Raw genomic sequence first — 25,265 nt, 5'->3', positions numbered from 1 at the left:
CCACTTGAGCGCTTAGAGTACAAATTTTGGACACGTGAGTGTCACACCTGCTCCTTTCGGTCTCAAACTTATCTGTCATGGTTTGCAGATAGAGGTCTCGAGTACGGAGCGAGAGATTCAGTGATGAGATTTCCTCTGCTTGCTTAGAAATCAATATTTCCATCCTCATCACCTGAGTTCTCTCATCATTCATTTGGTCAGCAACTTCAATAAGTTCTGCTGATTTGTAATCCAACTTAGTCATTGTGTTCATCAACTGATCGTCTTTGGTCTGCAGAATTTGGAGTAGAACGTTGTTACCTTGAGTAACGTTCAACAAAACTGCCTGCATGTTATCAAATTGCGCGTTCCTGTTTGTAGATAACTTGACAGATTTATCTAGTTTGGCGTGGACTACATCGCATTTAGTTTTGGCTAAATCGAGTTGTTCCTGCAGACGATGATTTTGTTGGAGAGTTTGTGCTCGTTCATCGTCATAAGTATTTGCAATTACTTTTAATTCTTCCGATTTCAAACGCAGTTCCTCGACTAGCAGAATGTTTTCATTTCCTGCTTTTGTCAATAGTTGCTCAGTTCTCTCCACCTTTTCCCTCATGTTAGCCATGTCTTGCACGTGCTTCAGCTGTGCACTGTGGTATTGGATCGATGCCAACCTTTGATGGCGATACATAAGTACATAAGCTAAAGTGGAGAGAACCGTCACAAAGCCTGTGTTTGATGGTTGATTTTGGAGAGCGTTCGCAATTTCGGCTGTGTTTTTGCTAATGTCATAATTAGGGTTGGTATCCCTGCTGAGGTCAGAGATCGATCCTTTTATGGGCTGAGGTTCACTAATTAGCGGAGGAGTGGTGCCCACCTCCTTTGGTAGCTTGCACATTATTAGAAAAATTTAGAGGAAAAACGTTCCTATTTTTTTTTCAATGTTTGGGTTTGGAATTCATTGGAAGCTGCAAAGACAAGTTTAATCTATTCATAGATGTTGACGAACCATCAGTACTGTACCAGTAATGTGGAAGTTGGACGTGAATGAATTTGCAAAAGCAAATTGAATTAATTAATCAATGCCAATGATTAATCCTACCTGGGTAGGCTATCTGGGTATTAAACTTGAATTAACCTGAGAGGTTGCTTCATCCAGGTTAATATGGGAAGTTTAAAAGTGTCTCATTTGATTGCAAGAACATTAAGGTATGTTCAACAATTTAACTTATTAAATTGAATGAGATGATAATCCATACAATCTCCATTGATTGGATATCATAAGTGTAAACAGTAGTTCAAATGTTGGGAACACTCCCCACTATGGTACACTTCTTCCTTGGGCCGAAGCCACATGGGATTCCGGCGGGGGCGGGACTTCTGTCAGTACTGGATTACTGAATGGGTTTTGCAAAAACCAAATTTTACTGATTGATCAATTTGAATGATAAATCAAACCTGTATAGGCTATTTGGGATTTAAACTTTAATTAACCTGAGAGGTTTATTCATCTAGGTTAATGTGGAAAAAAGATTACAATGTCTCATTTAGAAAACTCATCAATTTGGATATTATTTAAAAGATCCACTTGAGAATGTAAATCTGGCAATTTCACTTATTAGTTCAATTCGATAAGACAGCGATATCCGTCTGGATATCATGAGTAACGACTTGAGTGTCACCTGACTAATTCTTCTTGAAGGAAAGTACTGGTGACTCTTCAGAGCTCCCTGCTGGCACACGCTGAAATCAAGCGGAAGTACCCAGGGCGGGACTTCCGTTCAGCGAGGCGGAGGATTTACAATGTGGCACAAAAGAAAATGGCTGTTTTCCCTTTTGTTAGCTTAGCATCTCGAGCAAGCTAATGCTACTTTATGCCTGAAAATGCACAACATAGGATTCCCTTGGCAAGGGAAAGGTTTTACTTATAACGTATTATGTTCAAACCCTTTTCGGCGATATTTGACGATGTTTTAACCGGAACTCGCGGCAAACAACGAAATGCACCGTGGTCTACTCGCATCGAAACGCGAGAGAGACAGAGAGATACTTATCGCTGGTCAAGCTAATCTCTCCTAAATTTCAATCGGCTGGCTCTTTGTCCTCGCTCGAGAAATTAATAATGACCTAGCCAACACGCGTCTGAAACGCGAGAGGCAGAAATAGCCCAGCGTTTGGCCAAACGCGCTATTTCTCAGATAGCTTTATCAGCCATCATACATAAATGTATAGTTTATGCTACCCACTGACTACGTCAGAGCACAACACGGAGGCGATTCTCCAGAGCACACACGCACCAATAATTCCGGTCTACAGTTCCCATAATGTATATAATAAACTTGGTATATTATGTAATCTGCTTTTCAATTTTATACAGGCTGAATCAAAATGAAAGCGTCATCCTATTTTAGATTCCTCACAGGGGGCACCAAATGTCGTGTCTTTGGCTATGCCGGATTAAGTGATATGACATGCTAACCTATAAAATTATTTCTCTAATTAATATTACCTGATTAAGCTAATCATGTAAATGTAATTAACTAGAAAGTCGGGGCACCACGGAAGAACGTTTATTGAGCCGTTATCTTCCGAATAAACTCTTAAAATACTTAGTAAAATTTTACATCGGTAGCAGTCAATATTAACCCTTATCTTATTTTCAGTCTCATAATGAAAGTTGTAAATTCTTGGCTATCTTCACGAACCCTGGCTAACAAGTTGAATCAGCAATACCAAATTGGGTTTAATTATTTATTTACTAAATACCTAAACTAATCACACATAATTACATATACACAGAATACAAATGATGTCATACAGAAAACGTCCTAGTGGACGGAACCTGTATCATGGCTGGTTACACAAAGGAAAGGGGGTTGGGCTTGAATGAAAGAGCGGGAAGATTTAGGAACGAAGAAACAGCAGCTATGCTATCGTAAATACATTATATTATGCATTACTAAATTACCGCCCATTGGGAAAAGGAAAATGCAATAAATATTTACTCTGAGCTGCGCTTCGGTATATTGGTCGTAGATGCTGGCCGGGTTGGCCAACAGATCTTCCTGTCCTCGGAAGAATGTCTCTGGTGGTAAATTGGATACGTGGTGGTATCTTCGTCCGTCTGTTAGACTGGATCCGTCGTCCGTCCTTTCCTAGCCCCCGTCTACAGCGGCCGCTGCTAACTTAACGGCTAGGAAGTATCACTTCTGTAGTGAATAAGCTCAAAGTTCATACCATTTGCCACCAAAGCTCACGCCGAGGTTGGCTTAGTTCTGTACTTGACGTGTGTCCTTCTAACGTAGAGGCGGCAGACCTCACGTACTGGAACAACGTGGTTATCTTTTTGTCAAAGGCTTATATAGTGGAGAGGGGGAAGGATGTGTTTCATCGTTTATAACCCCTGTCTCTTCACAGGGGTGGGCCACTGATCAAGCAGGGCACTTTCCTTATGAAAACCCAATTCTCTCATTTGGAAGCTAAAATTACATTTAATCTCCTAACAAACAATTTCAATATCAAACATTTCAATTGCATAACAATTCCATGTGACTCTGATAACTAGAGGGTGTATACTTTCTCAGGTACAGTTTATGTCGTCCTGTCATCAGTCATAATGTCTCAGATGACAACCGAACTGACATACATACTCATTACGTTCCCAAGCATATTTCCAACTGGTTTTATTACCAAAATATGGTTCCTTTTCCCCATTTGTTTGACGTTCCCAGACTCTCTATATTTAACACAGGCTATTCAAATCCTTCAGTAGGGTCAGAGAGGGGAAGGGAGAAAGGTATTTATGGGGGGGGGGGGTCATAAACCTTACCCACAGGCCAACGTCATGACACTACGTTGTTACTACGTTGTTACTGTGTTGTTACCTTGTTGTTACCTTGTTGTTACAACATTGTTACTGTGTTGTTACTACATTGTTACTACATTGTTACTATGTTGTTACTACGTTGTTACTACGTTGTTACTGTGTTGTTACTGTGTTACTGATTTGTTACTATGTTGTTGCTACGTTGTTACCTTGTTGTTACTATGGTGCTACTACGTTGTTACTACGTTGTTACTACATTGTTACTACGTTGTTACTACGTTGTTACTACGTTGTTACTGAGTTGTTACTACGTTGTTACTGTGTTGTTACTGTGTTACTGATTTGTTACTATGTTGTTACTATGTTGTTACTACATTGTTACCTTGTTGTTACTATGGTGCTACTACATTGTTACTGTGTTGTTACTACGTTGGTACTGTGTTGTTACTACGTTGTTACTGTGTTGTTACTACGTTGTTACTATGTTGTTACTACGTTGTTACGTTGTTACTATAGTGCTACTACGTTGTTACTACATTGTTACTAAATTGTTACTGTGTTGTTATTACGGTGTTAGTTTTTTGTTACTACGTTGTTACTGTGTTGTTACTGTGTTACTGATTTGTTACTATTTTGTTACTTCGTTGTTACCTTGTTGTTACTCTGGTGCTACTACGTTGTTACTATGTTGTTACTACATTGTTACTGTGTTGTTACTACATTGTTACTACGTTGTTACTGTGTTGTTACTACGTTGTTACTGTGTTGTTACTGTGTTACTGATTTGTTACTGTGTTACTGATTTGTTACTATGTTGTTACTACGTTGTTACCTTGTTGTTACTATGGTGCTACTACGTTGTTACTATGTTGTTACTACATTGTTACTGTGTTGTTACTACGTTGGTACTGTGTTGTTACTACGTTGTTACCTTGTTGTTACTATGGTGCTACTACGTTGTTACTACATTGTTACTGTGTTGTTACTACGTTGTTACTGTGTTGTTACTGTGTTACTGATTTGTTACTATGTTGTTACTACATTGTTACCTTGTTGTTACTATGGTGCTACTACGTTGTTACTATGTTGTACCTACATTGTTACTGTGTTGTTACTACGTTGGTACTGTGTTGTTACTACGTTGTTACTGTGTTGTTACTGTGTTGTTACTACGTTGTTACTATGTTGTTACTATGTTGTTACTACGTTGTTACGTTGTTACTATAGTGCTACTACGTTGTTACTACATTGTTACTAAATTGTTACTGTGTTGTTACTACGGTGTTACTTTTTTGTTACTACGTTGTTACTGTGTTGTTACTGTGTTACTGATTTGTTACTATTTTGTTACTTCGTTGTTACCTTGTTGTTACTCTGGTGCTACTACGTTGTTACTATGTTGTTACTACATTGTTACTGTGTTGTTACTACATTGTTACTACGTTGTTACTGTGTTGTTACTACGTTGTTACTGTGTTGTTACTGTGTTACTGATTTGTTACTATGTTGTTACTACGTTGTTACCTTGTTCTTACTATGGTGCTACTACGTTGTTACTATGTTGTTACTACATTGTTACTGTGTTGTTACTACGTTGGTACTGTGTTGTTACTACGTTGTTACCTTGTTGTTACTATGGTGCTACTACGTTGTTACTACATTGTTACTGTGTTGTTACTACGGTATTACTGTGTTGTTACTACATTGTTACTGTGTTGTTACTGTGTTACTGATTTGTTACTATGTTGTTACTATTTTGTTACCTTGATGTTACTATGGTGCTACTACGTTGTTACTACGTTGTTACTACATTGTTACTGTGTTGTTACTACGTTGTTACTGTGTTGTTACTGTGGTACTGATTTGTTACTATGTTGTTACTACGTTGTTACTGTGTTGTTACTATGTTACTGATTTGTTACTGTGTTGTTACTGTGTTGTTACTGTGTTGTTATTGCATTTTTACTGTGTTGTTACTATGTTGTTACTACATTGTTACCTTGTTGTTACCGTGTTGTTACTACATTGTTACGATGTTGTTATTGCGTTGTTACCTTGTTGTTACCTTGTTGTTACCTTGTTGTTACAACATTGTTACTGTGTTGTTACTGTGTTACTACGTTGTTACTGTGTTGTTACTATGTTGTTACTACGTTGCTATTATATTGTTACGACGTTGTGTTGTTACTGTGTTGTTACTATGTTGTTACTGTGTTATTACTATGTTGTTACTACGTTGTTACTACATTGTTACTACATTGTTACCTTGTTGTTACTACTTTGTTATTATATTGTTACGACGTTACGACATTGTTACTATGTTGTTACTACAGCTATTACTGTGTAGTTGCACAGTAATAGGGGGCAACTTAATGTAGTGTTACAAGCCGCAATCATATCAAGGACCATTCATCCCATCATCCATAACCCAGGCAGCAAGTGTAGGTCAAGTGGTGTGTCTGTCTGTCTCTTAGAGACAGATGAATCTTCACCGTTACAGTGGAGGTTAATGATATGGTGAATGGGTCACTGGTCCAACTCCCTTACCTAACCTCCCCCTCAATTTATGTGTCTCTCTATTCCCATCTCCCTCTCTCCCTCCCCCCTCCCCCTCCCTCCCTCCCTCATTGCTCTCTTTTGCTCACCTTCCTCCCTCTCCTCTCTCTCATCTCCCTCCCATTTGTCCCTCTTTTCCATCCCTTTGCCTCTCTCTCTCTCTCTCTCGCTCTTTTTCTCTCTCTCTTTCTCTCTCTCTCTCTCCCTCCCTCTCTCCTTCTGTAGGAGTGCTGTGGCTGTGTATCGTGGCAGAGTGTCTTTATATTCTCCTCCTGGCCACCGGAGGCATCCTCATGTCCATAGAGGCATGTCACTTAGGAAATGTCATCAACGGACTCAAACTCAACGCCTTCGCTGCCATGTCCACTGTCCTGTCAGGTAACAACACTTTACATGCGCTCTTTTGCGTGCCTCTTGCTATTGAGTCAGTCACTTTTCTCCTCTCCTCATTTTTCCTCTCAGGTAGAAAAGTGTTTAGTTTGTTTGTTTGTTGCTGATTTGGACTACAGAAACCCTGCAGATCAACACGATCTTCACACTGGCAGCTTTAGGCAGCTTTACTCAGTGAGGGGCCCTAAAACAGGCACTTACTTATACCCATGGAACACTGCTCACTGCTATCTGTGGGTCTGCAGACTGGGCTGGACTTGAAATCTACTCTTCCATTTATACTATGAGGCATTGTCTTTTTCAGACAGCTTGTCTAGTTTTATCTGGATTAGTATTCATCTGGTCCTGTCATCTGAGTTCTTCTGCAGATACAATACTTCAGTGTTCTGTTGGCTACGTGATGGTATAGGTGTTCTGTTGGCTACGTGATGGTCTAGGTGTTCTGTTGGCTACGTGATGGTCTAGGTGTTCTGTTGGCTAAGTGATGGTCTAGGTGTTCTGTTGGCTACATGATAGTCTAGGTGTTCTGTTGGCTACGTGATGGTCTATATGTACTGTTGGCTACGTGATGGTCTATATGTTCTGTTGGCTACGTGATGGTCTATATGTTCTGTTGGCTACGTGATGGTCTATATGTTCTGTCGGCTACGTGATGGTATAGGTGTTCTGTTGGCTACGTGATGGTCTATATGTTCTGTTGGCTATGTGATGGTCTATATGTTCTGTTGGCTACGTGATGGTATAGGTGTTCTGTTGGCTATGTGATGGTCTAGGTGTTCTGTTGGCTACGTGATGGTATAGGTGTTCTGTTGGCTACGTGATGGTCTATATGTTCTGTTGGCTACGTGATGGTCTATATGTTCTGTCGGCTACGTGATGGTCTAGGTGTTCTGTTGGCTAAGTGATGGTCTATATGTTCTGTTGGCTACGTAATGGTCTATATGTTCTGTCGGCTACGTGATGGTCTATATGTTCTGTTGGCTAAGTAATGGTCTAGGTGTTCTGTTGGCTAAGTGATGGTCTAGGTGTTCTGTTGGCTAAGTGATGGTCTAGGTGTTCTGTTGGTTACGTGTTACCGCTAATTTCCTTCAATTCTACACATTCTGCCATAGGGTGGAGAGACCTTTTTGCAGTTTTTAATATGATATCTGAGTGAGAGTGACTAACAAAATCAATGTCTGCCCCCCGATCGGTAATTCAACCAGGATTACTACAAGTTCGGCTAGACTAAATTATCAATCTAAAACATGTTAGCTGACATGTTTTAATTGAGTGACTGTAAGTAAATAAAACTGAGAAAAACTCTTGATCCACAAACAAATTTCTAAATTTGCACCTTGTCTATTCTATTATTCTAACTCTCAACAGTAAATTGATACCCCGACTGAGTTCCTAAAAAAAAAATATATATATATACACTGCTCAAAAAAATAAAGGGAACACTTAAACAACACAATGTAACTCCAAGTCAATCACACTTCTGTGAAATCAAACTGTCCACTTAGGAAGCAACACTGATTGACAATAAATGTCACATGCTGTTGTGCAAATGGAATAGACAACAAGTGGAAATTATAGGCAATTAGCAAGACACCCCCAATAAAGGAGTGGTTCTGCAGGTGGGGACCACAGACCACTTCTCAGTTCCTATGCTTCCTGGCTGATGTTTTGGTCACTTTTGAATGCTGGCAGTGCTTTCACTCTAGTGGTAGCATGAGACGGAGTCTACAACCCACACAAGTGGCTCAGGTAGTGCAGCTCATCCAGGATGGCACATCAATGCGAGCTGTGGCAAGAAGGTTTGCTGTGTCTGTCAGCGTAGTGTCCAGAGCATGGAGGCGCTACCAGGAGACAGGCCAGTACATCAGGAGACGTGGAGGAGGCCGTAGGAGGGCAACAACCCAGCAGCAGGACCGCTACCTCCGCCTTTGTGCAAGGAGGAGCAGGAGAAGCACTGCCAGAGCCCTGCAAAATGACCTCCAGCAAGCCACAAATGTGCATGTGTCTGCTCAAACAGTCAGAAACAGACTCCATGAGGGTGGTATGAGGGCCCGACGTCCACAGGTTGGGGTTGTGCTTACAGCCCAACACCGTGCAGGACGTTTGGCATTTGCCAGAGAACACCAAGATTGCCAAATTCGCCACTGGCGCCCTGTGCTCTTCACAGATGAAAGCAGGTTCACACTGAGCACGTGACAGACGTGACAGAGTCTGGAGACACCGTGGAGAACGTTCTGCTGCCTGCAACATCCTCCAGCATGACCGGTTTGGCGGTGGATCAGTCATGGTGTGGGGTGGCATTTCTTTGGGGGGGCCGCACAGCCCTCCATGTGCTCGCCAGAGGTAGCCTGACTGCTATTAGGTACCGAGATGAGATCCTCAGACCCCTTGTGAGACCATATGCTGGTGCGGTTGGCCCTGGGTTCCTCCTAATGCAAGACAATGCTAGACCTCATGTGGCTGGAGTGTGTCAGCAGTTCCTGCAAGAGGAAGGCATTGATGCTATGGACTGGCCCGCCCGTTCCCCAGACCTGAATCCAATTGAGCACATCTGGGACATCATGTCTCGCTCCATCCACCAACGCCACGTTGCACCACAGACTGTCCAGGAGTTGGCGGATGCTTTAGTCCAGGTCTGGGAGGAGATCCCTCAGGAGACCATCCCCCACCTCATCAGGAGCATGCCCAGGCATTGTAGGGAGGTCATACAGGTACGTGGAGGCCACACACACTACTGAGCCTCATTTTGACTGTTTTAAGGACATTACATCAAAGTTGGATCAGCCTGTAGTGTGGTTTTCCACTTTAATTTTGAGTGTGACTCCAAATTCAGACCTCCATGGGTTGATAAATTGGATTTCCATTGATTATTTTTGTGTGATTTTGTTGTCAGCACATTCAACTATGTAAAGAAAAGAGTATTTAATAAGATTATTTCTTTCATTCAGATCTAGGATGTGTTGTTTAAGTGTTCCCTTTATTTTTTTGAGCAGTATATATATAAAAAACGGGGCCGCCAGTTGCCAATCCCTGATCCAAATAAATCAGTAAAAGGGGGGGGGGGGCCTGTGACAACAATTTTGGACCCCCTTGTGTCCCCCTAAATGTGGAGTATGAAATAAATTTTACATAACACATTTTTGCTATCGTTCTTTTTTTACATCCGTTATTAGACAGTGGCAACGATGATGATTATGAACATGGTCTTTTGCCTGCTAATGCCTGTTAGAGGGGCCAGTCTAATGTAACTGTCTCCTCTAACAGTACAACTGGCCCCAGCTTGCCCCCCCCCCCCCCCCCCCCCCCCCCCAGTTGAAATGGTCTGGAATCGCCACTGGTAAAAGGGTTTTCCTTTGTGACTGTTTTTATTGTGTTAATCTAGGTTATAGAGAAGCTTAAACAGTTTATGTAGCTCAGCATCTTGTTGTAATGGTTTCTACAGGAATGCTAGAGGCCAGAGACCAGAGAAACCCTTATTAAACTAATTGATCGTGGGGTGTATGGAGAGAGGGAGGGAGAGAGAGAGAGGGAATGTAGAGAGACAAAAAGGGTGAGAGGGGAGAGAGAGGGGAATATGAAGGGAGAGAGATGGTGGTATGAAGGGAGAGAGAGGGGGGTATGGAGGGAGAGGAGAGAGAGATGGAGGCATGAAGTGAGAGGGGGGGAATAGAGAGAGAGAGAGAGAGAGAGAGAGAGAGAGAGAGAGAGAGAGAGAAAATAGAATTTCACTATCTCAGGTCTTTGTTTTAGCACAAACAGCCCATATGGGTGATTCATTTCATGCTTTACCATTACCAAGAAGAGAACAGCTTCAGCTTTGGTCACACACCAGTCTGGAAAATAAGCCTGGCTAAGTTTTAGAGAGGAAAGATAAGGTGTTGTGCAAGTAGAGGTGCCGCCTGAAGGAAGTTATGAATGTAATTGACGGGGTAGGCACAATGTCTCTTCTCTATGGTTAATGCTGTACCTTCTCTTTGCATTCCTTACCTTAGTCTTACTGTAACGTCATAGGGGGCTTCACCTGGCTCTCCATACACATACAGGCAGATAGAAACTATAGGGGAGCAGAATTATCTCATGTCTAAAATCCAAAATGCTTGATGCGGAATGAACTCCAGTCAAACACTGCCACTGAAAAGCATATTATTAAATCTGTAGGAAATGTATCATGACCAACTGGCTCGATTCGGTCTTATGTGGATAAAAGTAGAGACTCGGGGCTAGACAATGGTATGTCATACACTAAAGTTTTGGAACAATGGGAAAGTAATTCTGCTTTGAAAGCTGATAAACTTGTAACCTCACTTTTGAGAAAGCTCTTCTTTGTCTACACCCATTCAGCATCGTTCACACCCTCTTAGGCCTCAGCCCCACCCATCTCTTTAAGGATTCACATGTACTAAACAACCAAAGATTTCAAGACTAAAGGCTGGTTTATACTACGGGTGTGTTCGTACATTTTATGTGGAGTGCCAGAGTGTGCTCAGAGTGTGCTCTCGGCGGTCGTAAACTGAGAGCGTTGTCAGATTGTCCATTCGTAAATTCAGAGCATTTCGCTCTTGGAGCGTTCAGAGGACGCTCTGGCCGAGGAGTAGGGTTCTTCCAAATGTTTTGACCTAACAACAGGAGTCAAGCACCCAAGCTAACAGGCTAATGTTGGCTAGCTTGCTACTGTAGCTACTTCCAGACACAAATGAAAGAACACCTCACTCTGACCATTTTACTCACCCTAGCAGAGCTGGTTAGGCAATTCACATGTTATCTAGAGTGTTGGTGACTGCAACTGTGCTGCTGGCAACAATTTAATTAAGCTGTTTTGTCAACGTTTACTAACACCGGCCATATTCAATAAATGTGTCAGTTACTCTGCGTTTTGGCACACTCAGACGAGAGTGCTTTGAAATCAGAGTAGATAGCCAGAGCGAATTTACCATCTACGTCTATCGACAGTTGTCGCAGTGACATCATGAACATTCTATTGAAATGGTTACCTGCATAGTAGCTAGCTAAACAATGAACCATAATCCCAACTAATGACATTAGTACCCTGCATGAATCTGCAGGTAGCTAACCAACCAGGTTCAATGTTAGCCAGCTAACAGTAGGTAATGACTAGCAATACAAATGGCTCTCTGAGATAATAATAATATTACTACACAGATCATACACATAACGTTAGCTAGCTAGCTAACAGTACACTTTAACTTGAAATGAAAATGACTTTCTGACAAAATAAGAAACGTAATATCTGAAAATGTAGCTAGCTACAAAAAAAAATGCACTTTGATAAAATAAACAAAAAAAGTTTATGTTCAAATGTCTCTCCTATGACGCGCAAAATACTCCTAGTTTCCTGAAACGAGTCACATATGACCAACATCAGCAGAATTCCATTGCTGACTCTGTCAAGGAAAGCTAGGTACACCATACAAGGCTCTTCATGCTAAGTGTGTGGATTTGTACTGAAGCTCCGGTAGTTTGTAAAGAGGATGTCTGACATGATTGATTAACAAGATATGTAGAAATATGCTGAGAATTAACTTGAGAGTGAATGGGAGGAGGGGGATGTTGAGAGCTAACACGTTCTTTGCTGCTATCAGCTCCGCTCTTGTTCAGTCTGAGATTTGGGGGACTTAACCACTAATCGGATTGGCACAGAGTCGGTTTGTTATTCCTCATGTTTTTTTTCTGTTCCCTCACTTTTTTGGGAGTGATGAAAGTCTGAGGAGATCCCTCGCTTCTGCTGTCATGTTAGTAGCCCAGCCGGAAATAGAGAGGGAGAGAGGGAGAGAGAGAGAGAGAGAGAGGTGTGAAAAGGACAGAGAAAGATGTGTGAGAGAGAGGGGAAAGGACAGAGAGAGATGTGTGTGAGAGAAAGAGAGAGAGAGAGAGGGGAAAGGACAGAGATGTGTGAGAGAGAGAGGGGAAAGGTCAGAGAGAGAGCGAGAGAGAGAGAGAGAAGTAGGAGAATTAGAAAGAAAGAGAGAGAAAGATGTGTGAGAGAGAGAGCGAGAGAGAGCAAGAGAGAGAGAGAAGTAGGAGAATTAGAAAGAAAGAGAGAGAAAGATGTGAGAGAGAGAGAGCGAAAGAGAGAGATGTAGGAGAAACAGAGAGAGAGAAAGAATGATGTAGGAGAAAGAGAGAGATAAAGATTTCATGAGCTGAAATAAAAGATCACAGAAATGTCTCTCAAATTTTGTGCAAAAATGTATTTACATCCTTGTTAATGATCATTTCTCCTTTGACAATTTAATCCATCCACCTGACAGGTGTGGAATAACAAGAAGATGATAATTGCATGATAATTACAATAAAAGGCAACTCTAAAATGTGCGGTTTTGTCACACGACACAATGCCAGAGATGTCTCAAATTATGAGGGAATGTGCAATTGGCATGCTGACTGCAAGAATGTCCACCAGAGCTGTTGCCAGAGAATGTAATGTTCATTTCTCTAACATATGCCGCCTCCAACGTCATTTTAGAGAATTTGGCAGTACGTTCAACCGGCCTCACAACCGTAGACCACGCCAGCCCAGGAACTAGCCTTCCCTGTAGCTCAGTTGGTAGAGCAACAGTATTGTAGTGCAACACCAGGGTTGTGGGTTCGATTCCCACGGGGGGCCAGCACAGAAAAAAATGGATGAAATGTATGCATTCACTACTGTAAGTCGCTCTGGATAAGAGCGTCTGCTAAATGACTAAAATGTAAATGTAACTCCACTCCGCTTCTTCACCTGCGTGATCGTCAGAGTCCAGCCTCCTAGACAGTTGATGAAACTGAGGAGTATTTCTGTCTGTCATAAAGCCCTTTTGTGGGGAAAAAACTAATTCTGATTGGCTGGGCCTGGCTCCCCAGTAGGTGGACTTGGATCTCAAGTGGGTGGGCCTATGCCTTCCAAGGGCCAGCCATGGCTGTGCCCCTGCCCAGTCATGTAAAAACCATAGATTTGGGACAAATGTATTTATTTCAATTGACTGATTTTCTGACATTGACTGATCAACTGTAACTCAGTAAAATCTTTGAAACTGTCGCATGTTGCATTTATATTTTTATTCAGTATATGTCTCACAAGTTGTGACAGCACAGGACAGCACAGTACCATATATTACAGTACACAGTACAGTAAAGAACAGTACAGTAAAGAAAAGTAGAGTACAGTACAACACAGTACAGTAAAACACTGTAGAGTACAGTACAATACAGTAGAGTACAGTACAGTACAATAAAGAAAAGTAAAATATAGTGTACTGTATTGTACCCTACTTTACTCTAATTTACTCTACTTAACTATACTGTACTGTACTGAACTAAACTGTACTGCACTCTAATGAATTAAACTGTACTGTAATCTACTGTACTCTACTGAACTAAACTGTACTGTAGTGTACTCTACGGAATTAAACTGTACTGTAATCTACTGTACTCTACTGAACTAAACTGTACTGAAGTGTACTCTACTGAATTAAACTATACCGTACTGTAATGTACTCTACTGAACTAAACTCTACTGTAGTGTACTCTACTGAATTAAACTGTACAGTAGTGTACTGTAAGGGGTGCGTACTGGCGGTAGAGAAGTCAGGCGCAGGAGAGCAAAAACTGATTTACAACAGCGCAGTTTAATAATAAAAACCACTGTTAACAGAACAATAAATCAAATGGGTACAAAACCCGTCAACCACCAGCATAACGTGCACAAGCACTTACAACAAACAATTTTGGACAAGGACATGGGGGGAACAGAGGGTTAAATACACAACATGTAATGATGGAATTGAAACCAGGTGTGTGGGAAGACAAAACAAATGGAAAATGAAAGGTGGATCGGCGATGGCTAGAAGACCGGTGACGTCGACCGCCGACCCTCGCCCGAACAAGGAGAGGGACCGACTTTGGAGGAAGTCGTGACAGTACCCCCCTTTGACGCCTGGCTCCAGCAGCGCGTCGACACCGGCCTCGGGGACGACCCAGAGGACGAGGTGCAGGGCGATCCGGACGAAGACGGTGGAACTCCTGCAGCATTAAAGAGTCCAACACGTCCTCGACCGGAACCCAGCACCTTTCCTCCGGACCGTACCCCTCCCACTCCACGACATACTGAAGGCCCCTCGCTCGACGCCTCGAATCCAGTATGGAGCGAACGGAGTACGCCGGGGCCCCCTCGATATCCAGAGGGGGCGGAGGAACCTCCCGCACCTCAGACTCCTGGAGCGGGCCAGCCACCACCGGCCTGAGGAGAGACACATGGAACGAGGGGTTAATACGGTAATCGGGGGGAAGCTGTAACCTATAAAAACCTCGTTCACTCTCCTCAGGACTTTAAATGGCCCAACAAACCGCGGACCTAGCTTCCCGCAGGGCAGGCGGAGGGGCAGGTTTCGGATCGAGAGCCAGACCCGGTCCCCCGGTGCAAACACCGGGGCCTCACTGTGGTGGCGGTCTGCGTTCTCTTTTTGGCGCAGCATGGCCCGCTGAAGGTGAACATGGACAGCTTCCCATGTCTCCTCCGCACGCCTGAACCAGTCATCCACAGCAGGAGCCTCAGTCTGACTCTGATGCCAAGGCGCCAGAACCGGCTGGTACCCCAGTACGCACTGGAAGGGAGAGAGGTTAGTGGAGGAGTGGCGAAGCGAGTTCTGTGCCATCTCGGCCCAGGTCACGAATGCCGCCCACTCCCCTGGCCGGTCCTGGCAATAGGACCGCAGAAACCTGCCCACATCCTGGTTTACTCTCTCCACCTGCCCATTACTCTCGGGGTGAAACCCTGAAGTAAGGCTGATCGAGACCCCCAGATGTCCCATGAACGCCTTCCAGACCCTAGACGTGAATTGGGGACCTCGATCAGACACTATATCCTCAGGCACCCTGTAGTGCCGGAAGACGTGCGTAAACAAGGCCTCCGCAGTCTGTAGGGCCGTAGGGAGACCAGGCAGAGGAAGGAGATGACAGGACTTCGAGAACCGATCCACAACGACCAGGATCGCGGTGTTACCCTGTGAGGGGGGAGATCAGTTAGAAAATCAGGTGAGACCAAGGCCGTTGGAGTTGAAACCAGGTGTGTGGGAAGACAAGACAAAACAAATGGAAAATGAAAGGTGGCTAGAAGACCGGTGACGTCGACCCGAACAAGGAGAGGGACCGACTTCGGAGGAAGTCGTGACATGTACCCTACTTTACTCTAATGTACTCTACTGAACTAAACTGTACTGTACTGAACTAAACTGAACTGCACTCTACTGAATTAAACTATACCGTACTCTACTGTACTCTACTGAACTAAACTGTACTGTAGTGTACTCTACTGAATTAAACTATACCGTACTCTAATCTACTCTACTGAATAAAACTCTACTGTCCTGTACCATACCATACCGTGCTGTACTGTACTGTACTCTACTGTGATGTTAACCTCTATGGGCTAGCGTCCCACCTACTCAACAGCCAGTGTAATCCCGTGGCGCGTTATTCAAATATCTCAAAAATGCAAAAACTTCAATTTTTCAAACATATGACTATTTTACACCATTTTAAAGACAAGACTCTCGTTAATCTAACCACACTGTCCGATTTCAAAAAGGCTTTACAACGAAAGCAAAACATTAGATTATGTCAGCAGAGTACCCAGCCAGAAATAATCAGACACCCATTTTTCAAGCTAGCATATAATGTCACATAAACCCAAACCACAGCTAAATGCAGCACTAACCTTTGATGATCTTCATCAGATGACAACCCTAGGACATTATGTTATACAATACATGCATGTTTTGTTCAATCAAGTTCATATTTATATCAAAAAACAGCTTTTTACATTAGCATGTGACTAGCATGTGACTAGCATTCCCACCGAACACTGCCGGTGAATTTACTAAATTACTCACGATAAACGTTCACAAAAAACATAACAATTATTTTAAGAATTATAGATACAGAACTCCTCTATGCACTCGCTATGTCCGATTTTAAAATAGCTTTTCGGTGAAAGCACATTTTGCAATATTCTCAGTAGATAGCCCGGCATCACAGGGCTAGCTATTTAGACACCCAGCAAGTTTAGCATTCACCAAAGTCAGATTTACTATAATAAAAATGTTATTACCTTTGCTGTTCTTCGTCAGAATGCACTCCCGGGACTTCTACTTCAATAACAAATGTTGGTTTGGTCCCAAATAATCCATTGTTATATCCAAATAGCGGCGTTTTGTTCGTGCGTTCAAGACACTATCCGAAAGGGTAAAGAAGGGTTACGATCACGGCGCATTTCGGGACAAAAAAATTCTAAGTATTCCATTACCGTACTTCGAAGCATGTCCACCGCTGTTTAAAATCAATTTTTATGCCATTTTTCTCGTAAAAAAGCGATAATATTCCGACCGGGAAATCGTTTTTTATTACAAAGAGAGTGAAAGTAAAAGCATGCTATCCCCTCATGCACGAGCCTCAGTCTAATGGCCCTCTGATAGAGCACTTGCCAAACGCGCTAATGTGTTTCAGCCTGGGGATGGAATTACATCATTCAGCTTTTTCCCGCCTTCTGAGAGCCCATGGGAGCCGTAGGAAGTGTCACGTCATGCCAGAGATCCCCTGTATTTGTTAGAGATGATCAAGGAGGGCAAGAAATGGTCAGACAGGCCACTTCCTGTAAGGAATCTTCTCAGGTTTTGGCCTGCCAAATGAGTTCTGTTATACTCACAGACACCATTCAAACAGTTTTAGAAACTTTAGGGTGTTTTCTATCCAAAGCCAATAATTATATGCATATTCTAGTTACTGGGCAGGAGTAGTAACCAGATTAAATCGGGTACGTTTTTTATCCGGCCGTGCAAATACTGCCCCCTAGCCCCAACAGGTTAAAACTTCTGAAACAACCTACAGGACGGTAGCTCTCAAGGAGAGCCCTTGCCTAGACATTTATGATTAGTTCAAATTTGGATCTGTTCCGAACAAATCTGTACTTGTTTTTTGAGACGGAGCTCAATAGAATAATACCCAGCATGCGTTGCAAGTGTTTGTTTTTCCATAGGTATTTTCGACATCTGGAAAATACTTATTTTCACCTTTCATTCAGCACCTAAAATGCACCTGATTTCAATGTCTGGAAAATACATATAAATAAACTCAGCAAAAAAAGAAGCGTCCCTTTTTCAGGACCGTGTCTTTCAAAGATAATTCATAAAAATCTAAGTAACTTCACTGATCTTCATTGTAAAGGGTTTAATCTTGGGGAAAGGCGTGCCACTAGTGGGACACCTCGACAACATCCGGTGAAATTGCAGGGCGCAAAATTCAAACTACAGAATTATAAATATTTAACTTTCAGAAAATCACAAGTGTAATACATCAAAACAAAGCTTAACTTCTTGTTAATCCAGCCGCTGTGTCAGATTTCAAAAAGGCTTTACGGCGAAAGCACACCATGCGATTATCTGAGGAAAGCGCCCCGCATACAAAACCATGTAAAACATATTTCAGGCAGGTGCGACACGAAAGTCAGAAATAGCGATATAATAAATGCCTTACCTTTGATGATATTCTTCTGTTGGCACTCCAAAAGGTCCCAGTTACATCACAAATGGTCATTTTGTTCGATAATGTCCTTCTTTATAGCCATAAAAACTCAGTTTAGCTGGCGTGCTTCAGTCAATATTCCACCCAGTTTCCCTCCATCAAAATGCATACAAAATGAATCCCAAACGTTACTAATAAACTTATCCAAACGAGTCAAACAACTTTTATAATCAAACCTTAGGTAGCCTAATATGTAAATAAATGATACAATTTAAGACGGAGAATCGTTATTGTCTTTACCGGACAAAAATACCAAAGAACGCGCTCTCTTCCACGCGCTTGGAAACACTACAGCTAAAATGGGAGCCACCTAGAAAAACTACAATTTCTGGCTCATTTTTCCAAAAACCAGCCTGAAACTCTTTCTAAAGACTGTTGACATCTAGTGGAAGCCCTAGGAGCTGCAATCTGGGAGGACTTCGCCTTATAATAAAAGTGACAGCCATTGAAAATAGTGGTAGGATATTTTTGGGGGGGATGGTTTGTCCTCGGAGTTTCACCTGCCATATCAGTTCTGTTATACTCACAGACATTATTTTAACAGTTTTAGAAACTTTAGAATGTTCTATCCAAATCTACCAATTATATGCATATCCTAGCTTCTGGGCCTGAGTAACAGGCAGTTTACTTTGGGCACGCTTTTCATCCGGACGTCAAAATACTGCCCCCATCCCAAACAAGTTAAACACTGTTTTCCATGATTGTTCAATGATCCATAAAAAAATTATTAACATGCACCTGTGGAACGATCGTTAAGACACTAACAGCTTACAGACTGTAGGCAATTAAGGTCACAGTTATGAAAAATTAGGACACTAATGAGGCCTTTTTACTGACTCTGAAAAACACCAAAAGAAAGATGCCCAGGGTCCCTGCTCATCTGTGTGAACGTGCCTTAGGCATGCTGCAAGGAGGCATGAGGACTGCAGATGTGGCTAGGGCAATAAATTGCAATGTTCGTGCTGTGAGACGCCTAAGACAGCACTACAGGGAGACAGGATGGACAGCTGATCGTCCTCGCAGTTGCAGACCACGTGTAACAACACCTGCACAGGATCGATACATCCGAACATCATACCTGGGGGACAGGTACAGGATGGCAACAACAACTGCCCGAGTTACACCAGGAACGCACAATCCCTCCATCAGTGCTCAGATTGTCCACAGTAGGCTGCGGGAGGCTGGACTGAGGGCTTGTAGGCCTGTTGTAAGGCACGTCCTCACCAAACATCACTGGCAACAACGTCACCTATGGGCACAAGCCCACCATCGCTGGACCAGACAGGACTGGAAAAAAGTGCTCTTCACTGACGAGTCGCAGTTTTGTCTCACCAGGGGTGATGGTCGGATTCGCGTTTATCGTCGAAGGAATGAGCGTTACACCGAGGCCTGTACTCGGGAGCGGGATCGATTTGGAGGTGGATGGTCATGGTCAGGGGCGGTGTGTCACAGCATCATCGGACTGAGCTTGTTGCCATTGCAGGCAATCTCAACGCTGTGCATTACAGGGAAGACATCATCCTCCCTCATATGGTACCCTTCCTGCAGGCTTATCCTGACATGACCCTCCAGCATGACAATGCCACCAGCCATACTGCTCGTTCTGTGTGTGATTTCCTGCAAGACAGGAATGTCAGTGTTCTGCCATGGCCAGCGAAGAGCCCGGATCTCAATCCCATTGAGCAAGTCTGGGACCTGTTGGATCGGAGGGTGAGGGCTAGGGCCATTCCTTCCAGAAATGTCCAGGAAGTTGCAGGTGCCTTGGTGGAAGAGTGGGGTAACATCTCACAGCAAGAACTGGCAAATCTGGTGCAGTCCATGAGGAGGAGATGCACTGCAGTACTTAATGCAGCTGTTGGTCACACCAGATACTGACTGTTACTTTTGATTTTGACCCCCCCCCCCCCCCCTCCCTTTGTTTAGGGACACATTATTCCATTTCTGTTAGTCACATGTCTGTGGAACTTGTTTAGTTTATGTCTCAGTTGTTCAATCTTGTTACACATGTTAAGTTTGCTGAAAATATATGGAGTTGACAGTGAGAGGACGTTTCTTTTTTTGCTGAGTTTATGTATTTTCAACTTCATGTTAATTACTGGGATGATTGTCAGAGAGGGGGGAGAATGAGAGAATTTGGCAGAGAGGGAGAGATTTGAGGTTTTGGCAGAGAGACGGAAAGAGTGCAGAAAAACAGCTGCAAGTTAGCCAATTGTCCAGTTGAGTGGTCATTCTGCCAGTCCCCTATACTGACATAACTCTTCTTCTCAGTTTAGCTCAGTGCTGTTTTTCAGTGGTTTCCAGGTCTAGGAGAGCTGCTACGGAGGGAGCAGACTTTTGTTCCAGCCCAGCACTAACACAGATGATTCAACAAATCAACTCATCATCAAGAAGTTTAGGATTAAATGAGTGATTAGATTAAAGATTAGTGTAACTGAATGTGGGATGGAAGAAATGGCAGCACACACTGTGGTGCTCAAGGACTACAGTAGTTATCATGACATTATAGCTCAATACTGTCACCCTGTGGTGGAAAGTAGAACTCTCCCACTTGTCTATAATGCTCTTTTCTACAGCACTAGACTCGTTTAACTTCTCTTGACTTTCCAGGTCTGCTTGGCATGGTGGCCCACATGATGTTCACCACAGCCTTTCAGCTGACAGTCAGTCTGGGGCCAGAGGACTGGAAGCCTCAGTCATGGGACTACAGCTGGTCATACATGTAAGCACACACACACACACACACACACACACACACACACACACACACACACACACACACACACACGGTCTTGTACAACTAAACTTGTGGGGATACAAAATTCACAAAACCTTAACCCTAACATTAACCCCAAAACCTAACCCTAACCTTAATCTCAAAACCTAACCTTAACCCTAAACCTAACCCTAGCTCCTAACCCTAACCATAAACCTAATACTAGCTCCTAACCTTAAAAATAACCCTAGCTCCTAGCTCCTAACCCTAAACACTAATTCTAACCTTAGCCCTAAACCCTAAACCCCCTAGAAACAGCATTTGACCTCCTGGGGACTAACAAAATGTCCTCAGTTGGTCACATTTTTATTTGTTTACTATTCTTGTTGGGACTTCTGGTACCCACAAATATACAGTAGTTAAACATGTACACACACACACACACACACACACACACACACACACACACACACAGAGATTCTATGCTCTATACGCTGTATGGGGGGGGGATTCCGTCACCTCAGATTGGAAGACCATACTTCTCATAGATCTTTTTTTTGTCAGAATTTGTTACACATTTTCTTTATTCACTCTGTGTCTACCATTTCCTTCCTGCTTCTTCTCTAGCCTGGCGTGGAGCTCGTTCACAGCCTGCATGGCCTCCTCGGTCACCATCATCAATCGGTACACCAAGACCATTCTGGAGTTCAAACACAAGCGCAGGAACGTCCAGAAGAACCTGAAGATCAAGCAGAAGCTACTTGAGCTGGACTCTGGACCAGGGGTTGGGGTGGGACACGTCGGACATGGGGGTCATGTGGAGCAAGTGTGGGACATGTACATCAGCTCAGTGCCCAACACGGCAGAGGAACTGCTGGATCTCTCCAGTAATGGCAGGAAGTTGTCCAACGCATCAGTGTTCCTGGACCTGAACGATCTGCCAGATCCGATAAGAGAGGAGTACTTCTGAGAGAGGACTAGGGGACTGACCAAGGAACACACATACACATATACAAATGCAAACACATATATACACACACACACACACACACACACACACACACACACACACACACACACACACACACACACACACACACACACACGCACAGTTCTTTCCAAACCAGGACAGTATCCCACCAGAGACAATATATTCCACCTCTTGTTTGGGGTACCTCCTGCACTCCCCTCCACTGCCGCTTGGCTCAGTGATGTGCTCTTACTGTTCAGGGTGCTCCTGTCCTGACAAAACTTCAATATGGGCTTCAGTCACTGTTTTCCTTTATTAAATATCTAGTAACTATGTTTAAGGGTTTATTTGTTGCAGTATTATCTTTATGCATTGGTTTGCTGAAGCTGTGCTTTTGTGTGTCTGTGTGTGTGTATGTGTGTGAGCGTGAATTTTATGTGAAAACTCCTCATTTGCCTTTTCTACTGAGGATATAACACTAAGAGAAACATATTTTTCCTACAGCATACCTCTGTGGAAACACTGTTGAGCTGATGCCACATTGAGACACAGCTTTGATATACTTCAATAGAATAACACAGAGACATTTCCTCTCTTCTGGAATGATTTCCGACATGCACCCAGTGTACTAACCAAATTGCATTAGCAACAGTGACTTCATGTTAGAGGAGATCCAACTCCAGGTTTCCCTGATGTTCCAAGCTGAAGTAGAGATGTGTAGAGGATGAGAGAGAGAGAGAGAGAGAGAGAGACAGACAGACAGACAGACAGACAGACAGACAGACAGACAGACAGACAGACAGACAGACAGACAGACAGACAGACAGACAGACAGACAGACAGACAGACAGACGATACAGTAATAAAGCATAGAAATGGACAAAGTAAATAATTTAATGTATTTTCAGGGGTTGCTGCAGCAACCTCAGCACCCCTATTTCCCACGGCTTTGGAAATGGAAAGGCAGAGAGGAGAGATGGATAGAGGAGGGATGGATAGAGGAGGGATAGATAGAGGAGGGATAGATAGAGGAGAGATGGATAGAGGAGGGATGGATAGAGGAGAGACGGATAGAGGAGGGATGGATAGAGGAGGGATGGATAGAGGGATGGATAAAGGAGAGATGGATAGAGGGATGGATAGAGGAGAGATGGATAGAGGAGAGATGGATAGAGGAGGGATGGATAGAGGAGAGATGAATAGAGGAGGGATGGATAGAGGAGGGATGGATAGAGGAGGGATGGATAGAGGAGAGACGGATAGAGGAGGGATGGATAGAGGAGGGATGGATAGAGGAGAGATGGATAGAGGAGGGATGGATAGAGGAGAGATGGATAGAGGAGAGATGGATAGAGGAGGGATGGATAGAGGAGGGATGGATAGAGGAGAGATGAATAGAGGAGAGATGGATAGAGAAGAGATGGATAGAGGAGGGATGGATAGAGGAGAGATGGATAGAGAGATGGATAGAGGAGGGATGGATAGAGAAGAGACGGATAGAGGAGGGATGGATAGAGGAGAGATGGATATAGGAGAGATGGAAATAGGAGGGATGAATAGAGGAGAGACGGATAGAGGAGGAATGGATAGAGGAGAGATGGATAGAGGAGGGACGGATAGAGGAGAGACGGCTAGAGGAGGGATGGATAGAGGAGAGATGGATAGAGGAGGGATGGATAGAGGAGAGATGGATGGAGGAGAGATGGATAGAGGAAGGATGGATAGAGGAGGGTAGAGGAGAGATGGATAGAGGAGGGATGGATAGAGGAGGGATGGATAGAGAAGAGATGAATAGAGGAGAGATGGATAGAGGAGAGATGGATAGAGGAGGGACGGATAGAGGAGAGACGGCTAGAGGAGGGATGGATAGAGGAGGGATGGATAGAGGAGAGATGGATAGAGGAGGGATGGATAGAGGAGGGATGGATAGAGGAGAGATGGATAGAGGAGGGATGGATAGAGGAGAGACGGCTAGAGGAGGGATGGATAGAGGAGGGATGGACAGAGGCGAGATGGATAGAGGAGGGATGGATAGAGGAGGGATGGATAGAAAAGAGATGGATATAGGATGATTAAGGGTCAAAATTGATCAATTCGGAAAGTGTATATACACGGGCCTTTAGAAAGTATTCACACCCCTTGACTTGTTCCACATTTTAGTGTGTTACAGCCTGAATTCAACATGGATTACATATATTTTTCCCTCACCCATCTACACACAATATACCCTATAATGACAAAGTGAAAACATGTTTTTAAAAATGTTGGCAACTTTATTGAAAATGAAATACAGTATTCACACCCCTGAGTCAATACTTTGTAGAAGCACCTTCTTGCTAAGCAACTCCAGTGTAGATCTGGCCTTGTGTTTTAAGTTATTGTCCTGTTGAAGGTTGAATTAATTTCCCAGTGTCTGGTGGAAAGCAGACAACCAGGTTTTCCTCTAAGATTTTGCCTGTGCTTAGCTCCATTCTGTTTATGTTTTATCCTGAAAAACTCCCCAGGCCTTAACGATTAGAACCATTTCCATAACATGATGCAGTCACCACTATGCTAGAAAATATGGAGAGTGGTACTCAGTAATGTGTTGTATTGGATTTGCCCCAAACATAACACTTTGTATTCAGGACCAAAAGTTAATTGACTTGCACATTTTATTGTGGTATTACTTTAGTGGCTTGTTGCAAACTGGCTTCCTCTTTTTCACTATGTCAGTTAGGTTAGTATTGTGGAGTAACTACAATATTGTTTATTCATCCTCAGTTTTCTCCTATCAGCCATTCAACTCTGTAACTTTTTTAAAGTCACCATTGGCCTCAAGGTGAAATCCCTGAGCGGTTTCCTTCCTCTCTGGCAACTGAGTTAGCAAGGATGCCTGTATCTTTGTAGTGATTGGGTGTATTGATACACTATCCAAGGTGTAACTAATAACTTCACCATGCTCAAAGGGGTATTCAATGACAGTTTTTTTTATTTTTACACATCTACCAGTGGGTGCCCTTCTTTACAAGGCATTAGAAAAAAAAACCTGGTCTTTGTGGTTGAATCTGTGTTTCAAATTCTCTGCTCGACCTTACAGATAATTGTATGTGTGGGGTACAGAGATGAGGTAGTCATTCAAAAATCATGTTAAACACTATTATTGCATACAGAGTCCATGCAACTTATGTGACTTGTTAAACTTGTTAGGCAAATGTTTACTCCTGACCTTATTTAGGCTTGCCATAACAAATGGGTTGAATACTTATTGACAAAAGACA

The 25,265-nt window shown here is 43.1% G+C and overlaps 1 protein-coding gene across 1 annotated transcript in view; it reads left to right on the top strand.

The window, feature by feature from the left end:
* LOC106578856 (germ cell-specific gene 1-like protein) overlaps nt 1-22,345 on the top strand; it is a 48,205-nt gene extending 25,860 nt beyond the window's left edge. The window contains exons 3-5 of the mRNA XM_014158082.3: nt 6,587-6,739; nt 20,930-21,041; nt 21,663-22,345. Of these exons, the coding sequence (XP_014013557.1) occupies nt 6,587-6,739; nt 20,930-21,041; nt 21,663-22,005 (608 nt within the window). The 3' untranslated portion in view covers nt 22,006-22,345. The remainder of the gene's footprint in view (nt 1-6,586; nt 6,740-20,929; nt 21,042-21,662) is intronic.
* The last annotated feature ends 2,920 nt before the right edge of the window (nt 22,346-25,265 follow it).

Source organism: Salmo salar, chromosome 19, assembly GCF_965601325.2.
Source record: "Salmo salar chromosome 19, fSalSal1, whole genome shotgun sequence".
Taxonomy (NCBI): Eukaryota; Metazoa; Chordata; class Actinopteri; order Salmoniformes; family Salmonidae; genus Salmo; species Salmo salar.
The sequence above is the reverse complement of the archived record's forward strand: the minus strand, read 5'-3'. Positions and strand labels throughout refer to the sequence as shown.